The sequence below is a fragment of the Antechinus flavipes genome, chromosome 2 (assembly GCF_016432865.1).
Source record: "Antechinus flavipes isolate AdamAnt ecotype Samford, QLD, Australia chromosome 2, AdamAnt_v2, whole genome shotgun sequence".
Lineage (NCBI taxonomy): Eukaryota > Metazoa > Chordata > Mammalia > Dasyuromorphia > Dasyuridae > Antechinus > Antechinus flavipes.
Window position 1 is genome coordinate 456,614,705 of NC_067399.1, and position 23,813 is coordinate 456,638,517.

Below are 23,813 nucleotides of genomic sequence, written 5' to 3' on the forward strand. Positions count from 1 at the left end.
GGAGAATGTACAAACACACATTCATATACACATATACTTACATGTATGTATATTTCAGTTATATCTGGACTAGACTTTATAATAAACATGGAATTGACCTTAAAAGTTATTTTTGTCCAACATCAACACTTTAGAGATGACAAAATGAAGAACTAGAGAGGAGACATGATTTGCCTCAGATACTAGCTGTGTGACACTGGACAAATCCCTTAATCTGTATGGCTCATCTGTAAAATGGAGATAATAGCAACCAGGGTTATTACGAGTATCAAGTGAGTTAATGTTTGTAAAGTGTTTGTAACCCTTAAAATGCTATATAAGTCTTAGCTATTGGTATTAGCATTGCTATCATAATAAACTCAATCAGATTTTCAATCAAGATGTAACCACAATTGAATGAATAAATGTCTAGGAGATGCAGCAGAAATATCTATGGCTTGGACTTCCTCATCTTTCTCTTAGGGTTCCTTTTAACCTCTGACAGCTTCTTGAGTAGAGATTACACCTTTACTTTTCAGTTTCTTAGAGGGAGGCAACAGAGATCATTGGCTAGGTATGTCACAAATTGTATTCCACTGGTAAGAAACACCACATAGGCAGAAACATGGACTTCATATGAATTTTTAATGCATAGAACAGCCTGTCAGGACCTCTGCTGGAGAAGGTCTGTGAGCAGTAGGAAGAGGCAGGAGTTCTGCAAATGGGAGAGCATTAAAAAAAAAAAAAAAAAAACAATTCTCACTGGTAAATTTGTCAGGTCTACTTTGGGGAAATGGCTACAGCCAAAGGGGCTGGCCTGTGCGTTCTGGATCCTGGGCAGAGAGGCAGGGAAGGAATAGGTGAAGAGAGACCATGGAAAAAGAACTGCAGAGGTCAAAGGCAAGGGGAAGGGAGAGAAGAGTAACATGTGGCCCTCATCAGAATGCTCTCATTTCAGGATTTCTGGAGTCCATAAGAAAAGGTTTTAAAAAGGTGAGATTTTGACAGAGTCAAATAATGTCTCAAAAAAGAAAGAAAATAATGAATGATCCCGGCTGCTACCTAAAGTCCTTTCAACTGTCCTTGGGAGAAAAAGTCTGGCTTGGCCTTTGTGGCTCCTTCCAATCACCACCCTGTCCCAAAACCCACCCAAGATTCAGGATCCTCCTGTGTCCATTCATCTCTCGTGCTTGAGAGTCTCTGCTCTTGGCATCCAAAGCCCGAGGCCAATCTTCTCTCACCGCCCCTTGGACTCGCCATACGTGTTGCGTGCCATGGAGACCATCTTCTCCTCACATGTGACTTTGGTGTCCTTGAGGATGCTATACCAAACCATGCCAGCTGGCCGCACCTCTTCACTGCGGCAGAAGAGGTAGGGAATGGTGTCTACACGGCTCTGGATATAGGCGCTGCGCAGGAGAGTAGAGCAGTGACTGCTGACCTTCTCCAGCCTCCTCAGGATCAGGTGGGCTTTTCTGAAAGGCAGGAGGAAAGAGCAGTTGGATGACTGGGAATTTCTATTGGCACAGAATTATGGCATTATAGGATTTTGAGTTGGAAAAAGTTTTAGGGAATTGCCACTGATAGTTCACCATACCTCTTGAATCCTACTCACTTTAGAAAATCAGAAGGCTTTGTTCACATTGAAAGAAACTTTGGGTTATTTAGTTTAATTCGCTCATTTAACAGAAGAGGAAATTGAGGCATACAGAAGTTAAACTTGCCCGAGAACATATAGATAATGAAGTAGAGTAGGGACCTAGATCCCCTAATAAATTATTTCCTCTACCCAATATTGTCTTTTGGTATGAAATGAGGAGTCCCACTTTTATCACTTATTAGTCATGGGATCAAAGGCAAGTTACTTTACCTATATGGTCCAGGTTTTCTCATCCATAAAATTGAAATGATCATTGCCCTATATACGTCATGTGGATTAAATGCTATTAGAACTGGAAGGAACTCTAATGATCACTGAATTTAGTCACCTAATTTTACAGTTATAGTTTCAAACCTGGCACTGCTATTTGCTATCTACAGGGCTTTAAATAAGTTATTTAATCTCTCTGGGCCTTAGTTTCCTAATTTGTAAAATATAATAATAACAATAATAATTTAGGGATAAAGAAAAGGGGTGAATTAAATGACTTCAGATCCTTTCTAATTCTGGATCTATGCCATCTTCTTCTCACACATTATTCAGGCTCCTTGAGGATGCTAGACCCAACTATGCTAGCTGGTTGCACCTCTTTATTACAGAAGAAGAGAGAGGTCCCTAAGTTCTCGGCTAGTTCAAAATCCATATTTTTTTTTTAATTTGCAGGCCAAATCTTTGATTGGCAGGCAGATGGACATAGTCACTTGTCATTCCCAGAACAGAATTAAATCAGAATGCCAATCTCTTATTATCAGTGTAGTTCATATCTTTTTTTGCAATAAGCTAAAATACGGGAATGTACTTCCAAGTAATTTAATTACCAAATAATTTGAGGGATAATTGAACACTAACAGCTGGGGAGATTAGGGAAGCTTTCCATTCAGAGGTGGTATGAGTTAAGTCTTATAGAAAGCTGAGGCAGAGGTAAAAAAGAAATTTGTTTCAGGCATGTGGAATAGCCTTGGCAAAAGTATGGAAATGGGTGATGGAATGTTAAATTCAGGACCAGTGAAACAAGGAAATCAATGGTTGTAAATATATTGTGCATGAAGAGTTCTTGAGCATCCTTTGACACCAGGCTTCCTTAATCCTGAATTAAGAAGTCTCCTGAAGGAGGCAGGGAGAGATTTGTCTTTAACCATCTGTTGGGGTGGAGAGGGGCTGGGTAAGGAACCTCAAAGTCGGCACTCAATAAAGATTTATCGATTGTTTAATCATATAATAACTTCAGGATGTTGATACTCAGCCAAACTCACTTCATGGTTGCCAGAGCCTAGATTTGCTAATGGAGTTGAATGTTTTTGTTAGGTCATTGAACACAGCATTTCCCCTAAACACTAACCTTTCCTGGAGACCCTTTAAAGAGCAGAAGTTGCTTGGCTCTGGGGGATTATACTCTATACCAGCCTTGTCCCTGCTTCTATTTATAGCAGCCAGATATATGGAGGAGGAGAGAGGAAGCTGGTGTTAGGTATTATTCCAATATTCTCACCTCATTACTGACTCCCATTGGCAAAACATTCATACTATACCTGTCGGACTGGGGAGGTGGGAATTGAATTGGATCCTGGGACTAGGGAAGAAGGAAAGAGACTGTATAAATGAAGGGTAGAAAGTTGTTTAATTAGGGAAACTTTAGGAAATTTCAACTTTGGATCTATACATTCTACTATTTTTTGGACGTCTTCAACACAACCCTACTGATTGAGATTCTGAAACAGAAACTTTCTGGTTTCAGAGAAGCGGGAGCTCCTGATTAAAGTAGGGGGGAGGATATGGGAAGGGACTGACATCAAGCACTCATGGGGTCTGTGCAGCTCCCTCTCTGGCTTTGAATGTCTCTGGCTCTCTTATGCTATTCTCTCTTTGCCTCAGATGATTTGAAAAGCTTGCTGGCTCTGACTCCCTCTCAGTCAAAGCCTAGTCTTTCCCTCCCAAAATAACTCGGGGCCAGAATGACTCTTCCCACTGCAGACAATGTGGAAGGACAGAGACTGTGTCCTGCTGTGACATTACAAGTGCATCTGCTGTAACTTATGTGGATCACAGGATGCTAGAATTATAGATTTAGGGCTGAAAGAGACCTTAGAGGTCAGCTAATCCAACCCCCTCATTTTACAGTTGAGGAAATTGAGGCACAAAGAGCTTAAGGGAACAGTCCAAAGCCACACAGGCAGCAAATGGTAAAATCAGGATTTGAACAGAGGTACTTTGGTACTGGTGAGGAAATTGATTCTCAGTGGTTAAGCATTTTGCCTATAGTTTTTCTGACTCCAAGTTAGTACTCTATCTTATTATACCACCTATCTGTCTTCAACTAGAGGATTAGTAAATGAGTGATTACTTTGTTTTTTATAGTTTTAGGTAATAACACCAGGTCGAGTTTTTGTTGTGCTCTACACATTCATTTACAAAGAAATTTTAAATGTTATTTCATTTGAACCTAAATAACCATGAGCTAAGCAAGATAGGGATTGTTAGTTCCATTTTATAGATGAGAACAATGAGAACAAGAGAGGTTAAGTTATTCGGTTAAAGTCGCACAGATGTTAAGTAACTGAGGAATTATTTGAATCCAGATCTAGATGTAGTTCTACAAAACTGTTCACATATTGTTTCACATGTCTAACATGTGTTTTGGAAGTTCAGAAAAATCTACCAATACCTACTGATAGGATACCTTTTTTCTAGATATGCCCCCAACACTTTCACACATCTTCCTTTCTAGAATGCTCTCCCTCATGTGAAAATTTTTAAACTCTACCTAGGATCCATTACATTCAAAAGTCACAGGATGAGCAGGCCAAAGCCTCCTTTCCCAGCCACTGTTTTCTGTTCCCTCATCCATATTAGTCTAGGTCACTCATTTCCCTTTCCAGCTTCCCCTTCCTCTATTTTGCTAGCAAACTATCCCTCCTAACATTAGGTCTGCCATTCTCATACCCTATTTCTTTGTAATTATGGAAACATGGCTTTTCGTGGGGATGCTGAAACCCTGTATGCTTTCACCAGCATGGTACGAATCTTCATTCATGCCCTTTAACATATTTGACCAAGAGAAAGAATAGGAGTAGCCATGCCGCTTCTTCCACACAGTTACTTCCAAAATTCTCCCATAATGTAATCATTCAGTAATGTAGTGATTCCTGAATCATTTCCTCCAGGGTATATTGCCCTATCTAGATTCTGGTAGATTTTTAAGCAGTTAGGTTATTTGGGAATAGAACACTGTGCCTGGATTCAAATAGATCTGGATGAAAATCCAGCCTCAGAAACTTTAACTGCCTGACCCTGGACAAAACACTTAATGCTTTAGTATTAATTTCCTCTATAATAAAAATGAGCATAATAACACTTACCTCACAGAGTTGTTGTGAGAATCAAATGAAATATTTGTAATACACTTAGTACAGGGCTTAAAACATAGTAGGTGCTTAATAAATGCTTATCCCTTTTCCCAATGACAGTTCTCAAGTAGCCTCTAGGCTGTACTCTCTACCTTTTTTTTTCTCAGAGAATTCATTACTTGACTCCTAATCTTTCTCTCCTCTCAAAACCTCCTTTATAGACTCCAATTTACATGTTGATCTACCCTCAAATACTATCTTTTCCATCATTTTTTGTTTGTTTGTTTGTTTCTGATTTGAACCTCTGCTTCACTTTGGCCACACAAAGGGTGGGACATATTCTTCAATTCAATTTAATAATCATCTATTAAGCTCCCAGTATGTGTTAGGCACTGTACTAAGAATTGGACATACAAATCAAACAAAAGACAGTCCCTGTCTTCCCTCAATGAACTTATAATATGCTGAAAGGAAACAAGAACAAAAGGGGACAATGGGGCTTCATGCTGGTGGAGTTGCAGCCACTGAATGCAGCTGATGGAACATGTTTGGGTTATGAGGACTCTTTAAATGGAGCCTGGGGAAATTTTTTTTGTTCTGCTCTTTATCCCTCCAATCAGAATAGCAGTGGGTGAGGGTACTGATGAGGTGTGAGTATCAAAGCAGATGCAGTCTTTGGGATAATGAGTTTTTTGGTGATGAGCTTTTCCTGACCATTCTTTTCCTCTTAGAAACTTTCTTCTTGCTGGGGTTTCATGATATTATTCTCTCCTGATTTTCATCCTACTAACCTAGTTGTCCAACCTTGGTTTTTTTGTTTTGCAAGATAATGATTCTTATCCCATTCCCTATCTGTGGATGTAGCTACAAATTCTGTCTTGGGCAGACAGTATTTTTGTAATTTTTTGGTATTTTTTAAATTCCTTTTTGTTTGTATTCTTTTACTTGGTGATCACATCAGTAATTAATACATATGCAAATCTTAGTTTCTCTCCTAACTTCAGTTCTACATCATTAATTGCCTATTGGATACTTCCAACTGAATGCATCCAAAACATCTCAAATGTGATATGTCCAAAAAAGAAATTCTCCCTCCCCTCCTAAAAAAGCCCACTTCTTTTGAAATTCTCTAATTGATCTTCTTGGATGTTCTCTTTTCTATTGATTTTCATGACATTCTATTTTGGTCCTCCTATTCATTTGGGGGCTCATTCTCAGTCTCTTTTGCTGGGTCTTAATCCATCTTAAGGTCCTTAACTGTGGGTATAGACCAAGGTTCTGTCCTAAGGCCTCTTTCTTTCTCTCTCTACACACTCTTACTTGATTATCTCATCAACTTCCATGAATTTAGCACAATCTCTGGATAGACAACTCCCACATCTGTTCATCTACTCATATTTTCTCTCCCGCTATCTAGTCTTGGATTACCAACTGCCCATTGGACATGTCAAATTAAATATCTTGTACTTAAAACTCATTAGAACATTCCCATTATTATAGCAGTTAGAAGAAGTATAACTAGACAGAGGGCATGGATGTGAGTTGAATATGAAGAGATAATATATTTTCTTTAAAAAAAATTAAGAGATAAGAGAGGAATATACTTGGGGAAAGTGAAAGTGAAAAGTGGAATGGTGCAAATTATCTCCCATTTAAAAAAAAAGAGGCAAAAAAAGTTTTTATAGTAGAAGGGAAGAGGAAGAGGAGAGGATGAGTGAGTGAAACTTACTCTCATCAGAATTGACTCAGATAGGAAATAATATACATACTTAATAGGAGTATAAAAAACTATCTTACCCTGTAGGAAAATAGGAGGGGAATGAGAAGTGGGAAGGGGGGGGGGATGATAAAAGAGAAGGTATATTGGGAGAAGTGGCCAGTAACAAAATACTTTCAAGGAGGGAAAGGGTGAAAGGAGAGAGACAATAAATAGAAGAAGATATAATTAGCAATAGTATTATAAAAAAAATTCAAAGCAAATTTCTCATATGATGGGATATTATTGTTCTCTGGGAAATGATGAACAGGTTGGTCTCAGGAAAAAATAAAACTTAGAACATCCTCCATGAACAAAGTGAAATATACAGTATACAAAGTAATAGCAATGTTCTGGGATGCCAGAACATGTAAATGACTATTATTCTCAGTAGTGCAAATTAGAGTCAGTATTACAAGCTCAATATTTCTAAAACAGAATGAAGCATTTCTTCCCTCCCTGCCTTAAACCTATCCATATCCCAACTTACATTTCCAATTTTATTAAATAAACCTCTCCTCCTACTTTCCCATTCATTCAATCAATTTATCCTCCAGCTTTCTTTGTATTATTCCTCATATATTGGAGACATTTGTCTCCAATCCATGCCTTTGTGTTGTTTGTGCTTCATTCCTGGAATGAGTATACCTTTTTGTCTACCAGTTGGAATTTTCTGTTTTTTCAAAACTCAGCTCATGTGACTTCTATACAAGACCTTTCTTGATATCTCTATCTATTAATGTATTCTCTCAAAAATTTCAAGATATCTAATATATATACGTTAAGTATTTTTTCTCGCCTTCCCTGTCTCTTAGACTGCAAGTTGCTTGATAGCAGAGATTGTTTCTGGTGAACAAACCTGTTCTATGTACAATGCCTGGCATAGAAGTACTTAATAAATGCTTATTAACTGACTGATTGCTTGATGCTTTGATTAAAATGACTTTCCTTAAGTTAAGTTATCTACTAAGTTATAGTAGATCTGGGACTAGAATTCTGATTTCTTCCCCCAGTGTTTTAGAAATGTCACTTAAATTTCTCATTCAAAAGGATGAGCAGAACCTATAGCTAGGAGAAGTGAGAGGTTACGTTTTGGAGTCTCATTTTCTTTTTCATCTGTAAAAAGGGAATAAGGATATGCATGCTACTTACCCAACTGTGTCATTGTGCAAAAAACATATATAATATATGCAATATACTTTGAAGATCTTCGTGAAATGAGTTATTATCAAAAACTAAAAAGTATTCACTAAAGAAAGAAATCTCTAATGATAAAAATTTCAGGTTGAAGAGGATATGTATTTGGACAATGAGCTTGGTGACCCTATTATTCCATTGCCTTAGAGAACTAATATTTTACCTATTTGGTTTTAAAACTAGTTCTGGAAAGGAGGCAGAGCTAATTTGAATGATATTGCCCACTTTCTTTTCATTGAAAGTCAGTCTGAAAAGTGGATTCATATCTTATCTTTGTCCTCAATTAAAAGAACATAGGCATATAAGTTACATTTGCCCCCTGCCAGAAGTCAGTATTTGAATTCGATTAGCTGGGTCTATTCCTTCCATTCTAAGGTTCCCCATTTGTCAGAAAATTCCTTTATTGGTTAAAACACAGGCATACTCTGATAATCAACAAGCTTGAAGGTGAGGTGAGACTTTTAAGGGATCCCACGGGGAATAGTTTTCTTTGACTTTCTAAATTCAGACCAAAATGGTAGCAAGTAGGATAGAAAATGAGAGAAAAACAATACAGGAGAACCAGTTTGACATGTCTGTATTACCACCACAAAGCTATTTGGGAGGCAGAGGGGGCAACCATAAGCTTGATTGTTAGTAAGTGAATGGGGTGAAAGAGACATGGAATGAAGTGAAAAGATGTTGGAAATAAATGAGGATGTATTTTGGAGCACTCTTTATGATAGGTCTTTTAGGTATTACTAAGCTTGAGATGAAAAAGATTAAAGTCAAGTTTTTTTTTTTTTCAGAATGTCATGACTCAGCTGTGTAATTATAGTCCTATAGTAAGCCTTTAAAAAAAATTGGGATCAAGGTCCCTAAATTCACACAGACCTCTTTCAAGTGGCCTTGGACATAATGTGTTCCTAATTTTCTTGGCTGTGATAATAGCTTAAAAAGTACATTACTGAGGAATGAACTTTCAAAGAAGAAAAAATAAAAATGAGTGTGTGATCAGAACAAAGACTGAAATGAGTAAAACTAGAAATATGTTTCTGCTTGATTTGCTGCAGCCTCAGTGAGCACATTGGTGTGTGAGGATAGGAGGCAGGTGAAATGAGAAGTCACAAACCAGTAACCCAATAAATAATGACTTCTATTGGTAGTGGTGGTGTTTATGTGTTTCAGTCATGTCTGATACTTTGTGACCTCATTTAGGGTTTTCTTGGTAAAGATATTGGAGTGGTTTGCCATTTCTTCCTCTATTTTACAGATAAGGAAACTGAGACCAATAAAGTAAAGTGATTGCCCAGGATCATAGAACTATTAAATTTCTATTTAGTTCCACCTCTATAATTATCTATTGTTTATAATTCTTATGTTATATATATATATATATATGTGTGTGAATTTTTATTTATGTGTATATGCTTATTTTCCTGATAGAATATAAGGACTGTGATAGTAGGGGCTGTTTCATTTTTGTTTATCTGTGCCTGAGACAGAAGAGATATTTAACAAATGCTCAGGGAGTGACTGATTTCTGCTGTATCATAACTGTCTGAGAGACAGTTTAGATGGTTATCTAGAGAAGAGGTCTGTCTACTCCTAGAGATTATATTCTCTCATCCTGAATGGAAAAGAAAATATGAAGAGCTACTGAGTGAAAACTGAGATTTGAGATAGACTTATATCCCACATCCTTGATGTATTTAATATGAAACAAAAAATCTTAAAGATACCTATTGGGGTTTTTTGTTGTTGTTGTTTTATAAAGTAGTAGTGAATGGTCATGTTTGAAAATAACTTAAATATGAGCTAGTGTCCTGCAATCTCTAGATGTATATTCTTCCCATTTTATGGATGGTGAAATTGATGACTAGGAAAAAGTGACTTAACCAGGGTCACACAGCAAGTTACAGCAGAGCAAGATCTCCTGATTACTAATCTAATATCTTGCCTTTTCACTTCTCTTCCTGAAAAGCATGACCAACTTATATCTCCTTGAAAGGCTACTGGGAAAAACTCAGAAAGAATGAGGAGAGGACAGAATAAGAAATAACAAGGAGCTGAAGAGTATACTGCTCACAACATGCTGAGAGAGAAAAAGAATAAGCGATGGGGAGAAAGAAAAAAAAAATGAGTCTGCCTGTTGTGAGCTGGATAATAAATTGTCGCACAGCTCTTGCATTACCAATTTAGTCTCATAAATCAAACTCAGGACATTTCCAAGTGTTCCCTCAGTGGGGGGAAGATGGCAGGTCAGAGTGACCACTTTTTTTAAATACTGGAAATGAAATCTTCCTAAACAGGGACCTGACCTATCCCTGCCTGTCAGGGGAGAAAAGGATGGAGGAGGGACTAGGAACACTAATTTATAACTTTATTAACAAAGAGGTACTAGAAAAAGGAAGGTTTAGGAAAGCAGCCTAAACTTTCTATAGCCCCCTTCTTAGGGAAATTTCTGTCCCTTGTCTTTGATCATTTGATGGCATGGTTTGTTGGGTGACAGGATACATTGAGTAGTAACCAGAGAGAGATCAAATTTCTGAGGACAGTTGAGGAAGAATGGAAAATAGATTATGAAAAAATATTGCTTGCCTTTCAATTATACCTATGGTTACTTAATCAGAGTTTATATATCTCTGTTCTTGTTGACCCCAAGTCCAGTATTCAATAGGACAATGTGACAGCCACAAAAATGAATGCAATCTCAGGTTGTTTTAATGGAAGAATAGCAAGTAGGATCTACTTTGGACTTTCATCTCTCCTTTCTGCACTGTCAGGACTCACTGAGAATCTTCTATTTCATTTTGTATATCTTTGTCTAAGTGGGACATTGATCAACTGGAAGAAGTTCAGAGAAAGTTGCTCAAAATGAGAAAAGCTTTGGAAAAGCAGTTATATGAGGAAGAGAAAAGAATTGATAATATAGTCTTTGAAGAAGAGAACAAAACAAGAGGAAATAAGGTAGCCATTATAAAATCTTTAAAAGCCTAACATATGGAAGGTGTAATATGACCTATTCTTTCTTCCTCCAATGAGAAGAAAAAGTAGAGGTAGGGAGAAATCAATAAGCAGAGATTTCAGCACCATGTGAAACATATTTCACTAATTCTTAGAAGTAGAACTGACCAAGAATGCCTAACTTGTGAGACAGTGATTTCTCTGTCATTAGAAGATTTTTTTTTTTAAACAAAGGCTGAATAATTCTCTCAGGAATGCTAGAAAAAGGATTCATGTTTTAGAAGAGGGCCTTTAGCTTAGTATCTGCTGTGTGCTGGCTTTAAAAAATGATAACCATATCTCAAAATAATGGGTTTCCTTTGATGTCTGACATATTTTATTTGGTATATTTTCAAACATTCTGAGAAGAGACACATAAGCTTCATTAGACTGCCAAAGGAGCTAATGACACAAAAGAAATGAAGATCTTTGACAAAGTCAGCTGAAGAAGAAATGAATAACAGGAGGGGTTAGAGTCCAGATTGTGGAGAGAATCCAGAAAGTTGCCTGAGTTCTCCCTAATTTCTCTCAGAAAAAAAAAATTAAATCAAGACTCTAGAAGAATTCTGGAGCAACAAAATCCAGAAAGAAGGAAAGAAAAGAAGGAAGGGAAAAAAGGGAAAAGGAGGAAAAGAGAAAAGAAAAGAAACAATTTTCCAGCCCAAGATCACTTAGAAAGACTTCAGGAAAGGTGTGTCTTGCTTGGATAAAAAGAGAATATATCCTAGAATGGGCAGTTTACTGGGAAAGCCACTGGGAGGCTCTTAGCTACAGCACAAATTAGCAACCAAGGCTCTGTAATCCAGATCAGTAGGCCAGTGACACAGCAGGCCAGCTATGAGTCTTTCAGCCCCATCCCAGCAAGCAAACTGCCAGCCTTGGAACCCAGGGCACAATAGGCACAACAAAGCTAGGTCATTCTATTATAGTAGGCAACCTTCCTGCCCCAGAGATCCCAACACAGATAGACAATGATCCAACCCCTGACTGCTCCTAGTGAAAGAAGCTTGGGCCCTGCACTGAGAGCAGAACTCAAGTTTTAAAAATGAACATAAAATAAAAAGCAACAACAAAATAGTCCTGACAATAGAGAACTATTATGGTGACAGGGAAGATCAAAACAGAAACTCAAAAAAGGATAATAATATCAAAATACCTACATGCAAAGCTTCAAAAAGGAATATTAATTAGTCTTAAACCTAAAAAGTCTTCTTTAAAGAGCTCCAAAAAAAATTTTTTTTAATCAAGTAAGAGATGTAGAAGAAAAATGGGGAAAGAAATGAAAATTATGCAAAAAACCCAAAAAGTCTTCTTTAAAGAACTCCAAAAAAGTATTTTAAAAATCAAGTAAAAGATGTAGAAAAAAAATGGGGAAAGAAATGAAAATTAGGCAAAAGAAAATTATGAGAAAAAGAGTCAACAGCTTGGAAATGAAGCACACAAAAAATAACTGAAGAAAACAATGTCTTTAAAAGTAGAATTGGTCAAATAGAAAAGGAGGTATAAAAACTAACTGAAGAAAGTAATTCCTTAAAAATTACAACTGCTTAAGTGGAAGCTAATGAGTTTATAAGACATCAAAAATCAATCACACAGAATCAAAAGCATGAAAAAAAATAGAAGAAAATAGGAAAACACTCCATTGGAAAAAAAAACAACTGATCTGGAAAGACAAGAGAGACAATTTAAGAACTGTTGGATTACCTGAGACCATGACTTGAACAAGATCTTTCAAGAAATAATCAAGGAAAACTGCCCTGATCTTCTAGAACCAAAATGTAAAATAGTTACAAAAGGAGTCCACCAATGATACCAAAAGATATCTCAAAATGAAAACTTGAAGGAATAGTATAGCCAAATTACAGAACTATCAGGTCAAAGAAAACTGCAACCAGTCAAAAAGAAACAATTCAAATACTAAGGAATCACAGTCAGGATTACACAAAATTTAGCAGCATCTATTGATCTAGCTTAGAATATGGAGTATCGTATTCTTTCTATAAGGCAAAAAAGCTTGTATCAAAATCAAGAGTCAACTACCCCGAAAAACTGAGCATAATTATTCAGGGGAAAAGATGGATATTTAATGAAAAGATCATAGTGAAACGGAACATTTGATTTTCCAATACAAGAATGAAAAGAACCATTAAAAGATAAACAGGAAAGGAAAACAACAAAAACAAAAGTATTTCAATAAGGTTAAACTGCTTACAACCCTCCATGGATATAAGTGATAATTGTAACTCTTAAGAATTATATCTCTATTAGAGTAGTTGGGAATATACTTTAGAGCATATGTGTATAAGTTAACTTTGATGTGAAGATTAAAAAATAAGGATTGTTTTGGAAAGAAGATAATTGCTCATGGATAGACCAAGTTAATATTATAAAAATGACCATTCTACCTAAATTAATTTTCTTATTCAGTGTCATACAAAACTACTAAAAATATAAAGCTAGAAAAAGGTAATAAAAATCACCTGGAAAAACAAAAAGTCAAGAAGGGCATGATGGGGAAAAATGCAAAGGAAGGATACCTAGTTGTACTACATCTGAAACTAACTTATAAAGCATCAATCATCAAAACTATTGGCTAAGAAATAGAGTAGTGAATCAGTGGAACTGATTAGGTACACAAGACAAAGTAAATGACTATAACAACCTACTGTTTGATGAACAAAGCTTCCAGTGTCTGGAAGAACTTAGAATTTGAAAAAAAAAAACTGCTTGGAAAACTGGAAATAGTATGGCAGAAACTAGGCATACACCAACATCTCATATCATATAACAATATAAAGTCAAAATGGGTACACAAGTTAGGCATGAAGCAAATTAAGAAAGCAAGGAATAATTTACCTGCCAGATCTACAGAAAAGGGAATAATTTATGACCAAATAAGAAATAGAAAACATCATGAAATGCAAAGCGGACAATATTGATTATATTAAATTAAAAAGTTTTCCAGAAACAAAATTAATACAATCAAGATTAAAAGAAAAACAGAAAGATGGGGAAAGTTTTACAATCAAAATTTCTGATAAAGATTTAATTTCTCAAATATATAGAGAAGTGCATCAAATTTATTAAACTACAAATTGTTCTCCAATTAAAAAGAGTGAAAAGATATAAATAGGCAATTTTCAGATAAATAAAATTAAAGCTATCTCCTTTCATAAGAAAAAACTGCTCCAAATTACTATTGATTAGAGAAATGCAAATTAAAACAATTCTGAGGTACTACCTTGCAGCTATAATTAATATGACAGAAAAGAGAAATTATAAATGTTGGAGAAGGTATGGGAAAATTGGGACACTGTTAGAGTTGTGAATTGATCCAACAGCTCTGAAAAACAATTTGGAACTATATTTAAAGGACAATCAAACCGAATGTCTTTTGATCCAATAATACCACTACTAGATCTGTATCCCAAAGAGAGCATAAAAAAAGGAAAAGAACCTATATTTACAAAAATATTAATAGCAGCTATTTTTATAGTAAAGAATTGGAAATTGAGGGAATGAATATTGGTTGGAAATGACTGAACAAATTACAATACATTAATATAATGGAATATCATTTGGTTATAAACAATCATAAGCAGGCAGATTTTAGAAGAAAAAAAAACATGGAAAGACTTACATGAACTGATGCTGAATGAAATGGAATGAGAAGGAGGGAGATTTTGAACTCAAAATCTTATAAAAAAATCTTAAAAACTATCTTTATATATAATTGTAAAAAGTAAAATAATATTCACCAAAAAGAAATAGGAAAAATAAGGGTGTGGTGAAATGAATGCACAATCATGTTAAATTTGGGTAGGTCAAGATGGATCTTTCTATTTAGGCAGGATAAAAATCTGTCTTTCTTTTCTCCTCATGTCACTTTTCAATCAAAGAAAATTAAAAGAGACCAAAGTAGTCAATACCAAGGATGTCCTGACCACAGTAAGTTCTGGTCTAGGGCCACCTATGAGCTCAGTTTTTAATGTCTCCTAATGTAAACCTCATGCTTAGGACATCTGGATGTCAGTGTGTCTTCTTGTAGCAGCTGTTTGCAGTAACCTGTAGTTGCCATAGAAACCAAACTCTGGGGGACACCAGCCTGATGTATTTATTACTTAGAGGCAATAGACTCCCTCTTGTCACTAAGTTTTATGGGCATACTTTACTGTGGATGAGAGGCTGAGCTGATAAACATTTTGAGGTTCAACATTAATGAACCATGGGGGAAAAGTCTACCCAGTAAACCTACCCAATAAGGCACTCCTGGGAAAATCTTCACTCATCATAGTCACTACAGAGCCCAGAGAAGCCAAGGAATAGGTTGGGATTAAGAGTAAGGAATAGACTAGGGCTGATATCACACCCAGTGTCTCACCTATAGAAGACTTCTACATGACTCACATGTACCAGGTGTGTCCAATGTACCCTGGTGACTACTGTTTGTCTGGCTCACTCTCTGTCTGTGTCTCAAGATAAACCAACTTGCCATCTCTTAACTTGGCATGAAACAGTCCCATGCATGCCAGCCACTTAAGATCACACTCACAAAGACTGCTTACAGGCAAAAACCCATGCCTATAGTTAAAAGGTCTTGTTGGTTGTCTTACCATGTTGATGACTTGAAACAAATCTATATCTACTACTAAAAGAAAAAAAGAATTCAAAAGAAATAAGTCTAAGCTTAAAGGGACAAGAGAGGTGAACTATTCCAACTCCTTCATTTTTATAGGTAATAATAACAGTATGGTGCTTTAAAATTTGCAAAGCACTTTACAAACATTAATTTACTTGATCCTCACAACTACCCCAAGAGTTGGATGTAATTATCTCCATTTTACATATGAAGAAAATGAGATAATGGTTAGTAACTTGTGCAGGGTCACATAACCAGAAAGTATCTGAGAACATATCTATCATGTGTAAAATCTTCATCAATAGAGGAATAATATGAAGTCTAGCAGGAGGTACTACCACATGAGGAAATCAGGGCAGCTTGATATACATCCTGGAGGACATATTATGGTTGGGTGAGAGGGGCCAGTGAACTAGATGAAGGTAATGATGGCATGCTAATATAATTTGTAGATTAACACAAAGTTCAGAGTGAGAGCTAATATTTTTGACAACAGATAGGATCCTCAACCTCCTTGTAAGCTATAGTGATGAGTTAAGCTGAATGAGACTACACAGATCCAAAATAAAATAAAGTTAATAACTATCGGAGAGAAGAAGGTATTAAAAAAAATATCTAGACTATAACATGCAATAGGGGAAGTTAAGTGGGGCAGTGCATAGACCTCTGGGATATCTTTCTGAATTCAAGTAAAACCTAAGATATTTCCTGGCTGTGTTACCCTGGTCAAGTCACTTAGCTCACTTTGCCTCAGTTGCCTCATCTGGAAGGGGACTAGAAAAGGAAATGACAATCTACTCCATATCTTTGTCAAGAAAAACCCCAAATAGGGACATGAGAAGTGACTGAACAACAAGATAAAGCTTAATGTTGCTCAACAATGTGACATGGCAATAAAAAATGGACTTATTTTTTAAGTGCACTAAGATATGCAGAATGTATATATGAGAGACATGGCAATATTGTTGTCCTCTAAACTGACACTTATGTCAAGGAGATTGAGTTAAGCGTGAGGTGCCACATTTTAGAAAGACCTTTGACAAGCTGATCACCACCCAGAATGGGGAGGAGGAGGGGAACTGGAGTCTTTGCCATATGATTAATTGTTGAAAGAACTGATGTTCACATTTATATAATTTGGCAAAACAATGTTTAGCCTAAAAAACAGAAGACTTGGAGTGGGAGACATGCTTTTTGTTTTTAAGTGTTTGAAGGGTTACCATGGGGAAAAGGCATCAGGATTGTTCTGCTTGGCCCCAGAGGGCAAAACTAGAACCAGTGAGGCAGGAGATGAGGAGGAAGTTGTAAAGGATATTTTGGATCATTGTTAGCTGTCCAAAGTTCAAATAAATTCTCTCAGGAGGAGAGTTCTTCATCAATGAGTCAACTAAGTATTCACTAACATCTACATCATTGTACAAGCATCACTTGACTATACTGTATATGAGATTCCAGATCATATATAGGATGGCCTAGATGACACATAATGTTCCTTCAATGATTTCATATGCTGTGGGAATGAAAAGTCAGCTTCTGTGGTAAATAGCCCTAAAAAAGCATTATTAACCTCTTTTACAAGCTAAGGCTTTCATTAAACAATATATAGAATCAGTGTCTAGGCTGATATTTGTTAGAATTTGACCTAACATACCATGGCAGAGCCCACTGGTTTCAAAAGAGAGTATGAGATCATGACTGAGCCTTTGGTTTGCCACAGTATGGCAGTTTCAAAGTTTGTGATTTCTTGTTTTGTTTTCTCTGAGTGTTTCTGTTTTCTGAGTGTGAATGTGTGTCCTTTTAGGAAAGCACTCTCTGCTAGCTGTGCTAAATCTCTTTACAATCTTGGGCACAAAAAATACCTAATGATTAGGCAGTGATGACTGTGTTTACAAGGTCAGTGACATCTATATCTTAAAAGTATTTTCTGATTTTATTTTCATCTAAATTTGTGGGTTGTGGGACTATGGCTGTCAAAAACTGATAGATCTGATAGGTCAAGTGACTTTTTCAAAGTCAGAGTAAGGTGGTAATGACAAAATCATGACTGGAACCTATAATTCCACTCAAAACTCAATTTATTTTCCATGATACCAATAGCTGGAAAATCACACTGTAATCATAAAACCTTCCTGGGAAGACTGGAGAAGTTTTTTGTTTTTGTTTTTGTTTTTTTGGTGCAACACCAATGAAGTGATCTTTCTTTAAAAAAAAAAAAAATCAAATGAAACAACTTCCAGCCTTTCAATTTTTTTAAATTAGTACTTTTTTCCCAATTGTGTAAAAATGAATTTTCAGAATTCATTTTATAAGATTTTGAGTGCAAAATTTTCCCTTTCTTCCATCTTCCCTCCCTAAGATGGCAAATAATCATACATATGTTATGCATATATAGTCATGGAAATATATTTCCTCCTTAGTCATGGAATGAAAAAAAGTACACAATAAAAGGGAAAAACTACCAAAAAAAAAGTGAAAAATAGTGTACTTCAATCTAAATTCAGACTCCATAGTTCTTTCTCTGGGTATGGATATGAGTTTCCATCATGAGTTTTTTGGAATTATCTTGGACCATCGTATTGCTAAGAAGAGCTAAGCCAATCAGAGGCGATCACTGCAGTTTTACTGTTATTGTGTCCAATGTTCTAGTTCTGCTAACTTTACACAGCATCAGTTCATTTTTCAGTCTTTTCATATTTTTCTAAAATCTGCCTGCTAATCATTACTTAAAGCACAATAGTATTCCATTATATTTACAGACCACAACTTGTTCAGTCATTCCTCAAATGATGGACATTTCCTCAATTTCCAGTTCTTTATCACAACAAAGAGAGCTGCTATAAACATTTTTGTTCACATGGATCCTTTTCCATTTTTTTATGATCTCTTTGGGAGATAGACCTAGTAGAGGCACCTCATCAAAGGGGATATACAGTTTTATAGTCCTTTGGGCATAGTTCCAAATTGTTCTCCATAATGGTCAGCTCAACTCCACTAACAATGCATTAGTGTTCCAATTTCCCTACATCCTCTCCAACATTTATCATTTTTCTTTTCTATCACATTCACCAATCTATGATATGAGAGGGTACCTCAAAAATTGTTTTAATCTGAATTTCTCTAATAAATAGTGACAGAGCGTTTTTTTCATATTATTATACATAGCTTTATTTTTTTCCTCTGAAAATTGTCTATTGCTATCCATTTACCAATTATCAATTAAAGAATGTCTTATATTCTTATCCTAGAAGTTTGAGTCTTTGGGTTTATCAAATAGATTACTATAATCATTTACAGTATGTCTTGTGTACCTAACCTATTCCACAGATCCATCACTCTTTCTTAGCCAGTATCAAAAAGTTTTGATGGCTGATGCTTTATAAGTTAGTTTTTAGATCTGGTGCAGCTAGATGCCCTACTTTTACATATTTTCTTTTAATTCCCTTGATATTCTTGACCTTTTGTTCTTACAGGTGAATTTTGTTATTATTTTTTCTAGCTCCATAAAATAAATTTTAGTACACTGAATAAATAAATTATTTTAGGTAGAATTGTCATTCTTTTTATATATTTTTATTACATTAACCCAACCTACTTGTGAGCAGTTGATATTTTTCTAGTGGTTTACATGTGACTTTCCTCGCATGAAAAGGGTTTTGTAGTTGTAGTCACATAGCTCCTGGGTTTATCTTTGAACTTAAATTCCCATATATTTTATACTGTCTACAATTATTTTAAATGGGATTTCTCTTTCAATGTCTTCTTATTTGAGCTTGTAGGTAATATATAGAAATGCTAGTGTTTTGTGTAGGTTTATTTTATGTCTTCTGAGTTTGCTAAATTTGTTAATTATTTCAAGAAGTTGTTATAGTTGATTCTCTTGGATTCACTAAGTATATTACCATACCATCTATAGTGTGGTAGTTTAATTTCCTCACTGCCTAATCTAATTCCTTCAATTTATTTTTCTTCTCTTATTGCTAAAGCTATTTCTAGTACAATATTGAACAATAGTGGTGATAATGGGCATCCTTGTTTTACCCCTAACCTTATTGGAAAAGTTTCTAGTTCAACCCCATTTCAGATAATGCTTGCTAATGATTTTAGATAGATATTACTTATCATTTTAAGGAAAATACATTTTTCCCCTATGCTTTCTAGGTTTGTTTTTTAAAGCAGGAATGAGTGCTATATTTTATCAAAAGTTTTTTCAGCATCTCTTTTGGTTTTGTTATTGTTGAGATCAAATACTAATTATCTTTGTAAGATAGAAGCAACCTTGAAATCCTGGTAGAAAATCCCACCTGATCCACAGTATATTGAACTCATGATAAATTTCCACAACCTCTTTGCTTATATTTTATTTAAAATTTTTGTATCAATATTCATTAAGGAAATTAGTCTATAATTTTCTTACTCTGCTTGTTTTTTCCTAGTTTAGGTATTAGCATCATATTTTCATCATAAAAAGAATTTGGTAGGACTCCACCTATTTTTTGCAAACAGTTTATATGATAGTTGAATTATGTGTTCATTGAATGTTTGGTAAAATTTGTTTGTAAATCTTATCTGGCTCTGAAGATTTTTTTCTTAGGGAGTTCATTGATGGCTTGTTGAATGTCTTTTTCTAAAATGGGGTTATTTAAATATTTCTTTATGTTAATCTGGACAATTTATATTTTTTGTAACTATCCACCCATTTCACTTAGATTATCAAGTTTATTGCCAAACAATTGGGTGAAATAGTTTCTAATTATTGTTTTAATTTCCTCTTCATTAGTGGCGAATTTGCCTATTTCATTTTTGATACTGATAATTTTGTTTTCTCCTTTCTTTTTTTAATTAAAATTAAACCAAAGATTTATATTTTTATTGTTTTTTCCTATTTATTAGTTCAATAATTTTCTTACTTCAGTTTTATTAATTTATCCTTTGAATTTCAGAATTTCGAATTTGGTGTTTAACTGGAGATTTTTAATTTGTTCTTTTTCTATTTTTAATTGCATGCAGAATCTATTGATCTGCTCTTTTCCTATTTTATTTATGTAAGTATTTAGAGATATAAAAATTTCCCTAGTACTACTTTGATTGCATTCAATAAATTTTAATCTATTGTCTCATGGTTATTCTCTTTTATGAAAATGAAATATTTCTATACTCTCTCGTTTGATTCATTCTTTAGAATTAGGTTATTTAATTTTGAATGAATTTTTAATATAGCTTTTTATGGCCCTTTATTACATGTAATATTTATTGCATTGTGACCTAAAAATGATGTATTTAATATTTCTGCCTTTCTATGTTTGATTGTGAGGCTTTTATGTCCTAATATGTGTTCAATTTTTGTGCAGGTATCACTTAGAAAAAAGGTATATTACTTTCTATCCCCTTTCAGTTTTCTCCAGAGGCCTATTATATCTAACTTCTCTAAAATTCTGTTCACCAAATTAACTTTTAAATTGTTTGTTTTGTATTATATTTATCTAGTTCTGAAAGGGGGAGGTTACAGCCTCCTACTAGTATAGTTTTGCTCTCTTATTTCTTTCTGTAACTCAACTTTTCCTCTAAGAATTTGAATGCTATACCATTTGGTGCATATATATTTGGTACTAAGTTATTTCATTTTCTATGGTACACATACACACACACATATATATGTATATGTGTATATATATACACACACATATATTTAGCAATATACAATTTCCTTCCTTGCCTCTTTTAATCAAATCTACTTTTTTTCTGCTTTTGCTTTGTCTGAGATCAAGATTGCTACCCCTGCTTTTTCTTTACTTTAGCTGAGGCAAAATATATTCTCCTCCAGCCCTTTATATTTATTTTGTGTGTGTCTCTCCATTTCAAATATGTTATTTGTAGCAACATATTATAGGATGCTAATTTTTAATTTACCCTGCTATTCAGTTTTATTTTATGGAAGAGTTTATTCCATTCACATTCACAGTTATGATTATGAACTGCATATTTTCTTCAATCCTACTTTTCCCCTGTTTATATTTTTCACCCTCTTTCCTTTCACCCTGTCCTTCCCCACCAGTATTTTGTTTTTAACCAGTGCCTCCTTCAATCTGTCCTTTCTTCTATTAGCCACCACCCCCCCCCTTTATTCTTTTTCTCTTCCCTTCCTACTTTCTTAAAGAGTAAGACAGATTTCTTTACCCAATTAGATTGTGTAAATTATCTTCCCTTTAGCCAAATCCAATGAGAGTAAGGTTCAAACAATGTCCACATCTTTCCTTTTTTCCCTCGAATGTCATAAGTCTCTATATATGACATATTTTTATATGACATAATTTATCCCTTTCTGTTCCATCCTTTCCTCTTTTCATGATTCAATCTTTTTTTCACCCCGTATTTTTAAAATAATCACATCAAAGCCAAGCTACATCCACACTCTCTAAGTATACTCCTTTTTACTGGCCTAATAGAAATGCAGTTCTTAATAGTTATAAGTATCATTTTCTCATAGAGGGATGTAAACAGTTTAACCTTATTGAATGCCATGTTGTTGGTTTTTTCTTCTCCTTTTTTTTTTACCTTTTTATGTTTCTCTTCGGTCTTGTATTAGAAAATTAAATGTTTTGTTATGCTTCAATGTTTTCATCAGGAAAGTTTATAAGTACCTTATTTCATTGAATATCCATCTTCGTTCCTGAAAGATCATGCTCAATTTTGCTGGATAGTTGATTCTTCACTGTAATCCAGGTTCCTTTGCCTCTGGAATATCATATTCCAAACCCTGAAATTCTTTATATAGATGCTACTGAATTTTGTATAATCATCACTGTGGCTTCTTGATATTTGAATTGGATATTTTTGGCTGGTGGTAATGTTTTCTCTTTAACATGATAGTTCTGAAATTTGGTTTTAACATTCCTTTGAGTTTTATTTTGGTATCTTTTTCAAGAGGTCATCAGTAAACTCCTTCAATGGGCATTTTACTTTCTGATTCTAGGATATCAGTGAAGTTTTCCTTGATAATTTCTTGAAAGATGCTGTCTAGGCTTTTTTCTTAATTATCCTTTAATTGTCTTTCCTGTATCTATTTTTAAAATCAGTTATATTTTCAATAAAATACTTTTATATTTTCTTCTCTTTTTTTCATTCTTTTGATTTTGTATGACTGATTCTTGATGTCTTATAGATCCATTAGCTTTCATTTACTCAATTCTAATTTTTAAGCAGTTAGCTAGCTTTTGTATCTTTTATTATTTGACCAATTTTATTTTTTAAGTTGTTTTCTTTGATCATTTTTGTACTTTTCTAAATTGTTGATTCTTTTTCTCATAATTCTCTTGCATAACTCATTCTTCTACCTCTCTTTCTTGATTTTTAAAATCCTTTTTGAGATATTTCAAGAAGACTTTTAGAGCTTGAGCCCAATTCATACTTCTCTTTGAGGCTTTACATGTAGGCATTTTGACATTGTTGAGCTCTTCTGAGTTTGTATTTTGATCTTTCCTGTAAGCATAGTTGCTTTCCATGGTAAGGGCTCTTTTTTGTTTGTTTGTTTTATGTTCATTTTAAAAATTGAGTTCTACTCCTGGGGCAGAGGGTTAACTGTCTTAAGCTTTTTGCACTGGGGTTAGGTCACTTGCTTTCTGGAAAATTGTTTCATTGCATCTTTTTGTGAATTCTGCCAGCTCCAAAATTCTTTTAGAGCCTTGAATTAATGCTCTTTCTGAAGGGAAACAGGAGAGAGCTCAAGCAACTTCTTGGCTTTTCTCCACAATCTTGCATCTCACATTTCTCCCCAGCCTTCTTACACCTTATATTCCAACCTTTCTTCATGTACTTTGTTACCCAATGACACTGATCACTTTGTTTTATCTCCTGATTCTGGGCATTTTTATTGGGTGTACCTCATGCTTTCAGTGTTCTCTCTTCAACTCCACTTCCTGGCTTCTTACAGGTCCCAGCTAAGGTCCCATCTTCTACAAGAAGCTTTTTTCTAATCCCCCTTAATTCTAGTACTTTCTATCAGTTCTATCGCCAATTGATCCTGCATCTCTCTTGTTTGTACATAATTGTTTACATGTTGTCTCTCTCATTAGCTTGTGCTATCTTTGTTTTTTCTCATATCTCCGGTGATTGGCACAGTGCCTGGCACTGAAACGAAACAGAAATGATTCATATGCAAGCCCATGGTGAGTTCATACATTCTTATGGTTTTATCTGTACTTCTTTGCAGATAACTATTAAATCTCCACCTCTACCCTTGATCTTTAGACCTTTATT

At 34.9% G+C, this 23,813-nt stretch overlaps 1 protein-coding gene across 1 annotated transcript in view; it reads right to left on the minus strand.

The window, feature by feature from the left end:
* Nucleotides 1–605: 605 nt before the first annotated feature.
* The window catches only part of ASTN2 (astrotactin 2), a 1,134,072-nt gene continuing 1,110,864 nt past the window's right edge, over nucleotides 606–23,813 (minus strand). The window contains exon 23 of the mRNA XM_051979519.1: nucleotides 606–1,454. Coding sequence (XP_051835479.1) covers nucleotides 1,217–1,454 — 238 coding nt within the window. The 3' untranslated portion in view covers nucleotides 606–1,216. The remainder of the gene's footprint in view (nucleotides 1,455–23,813) is intronic.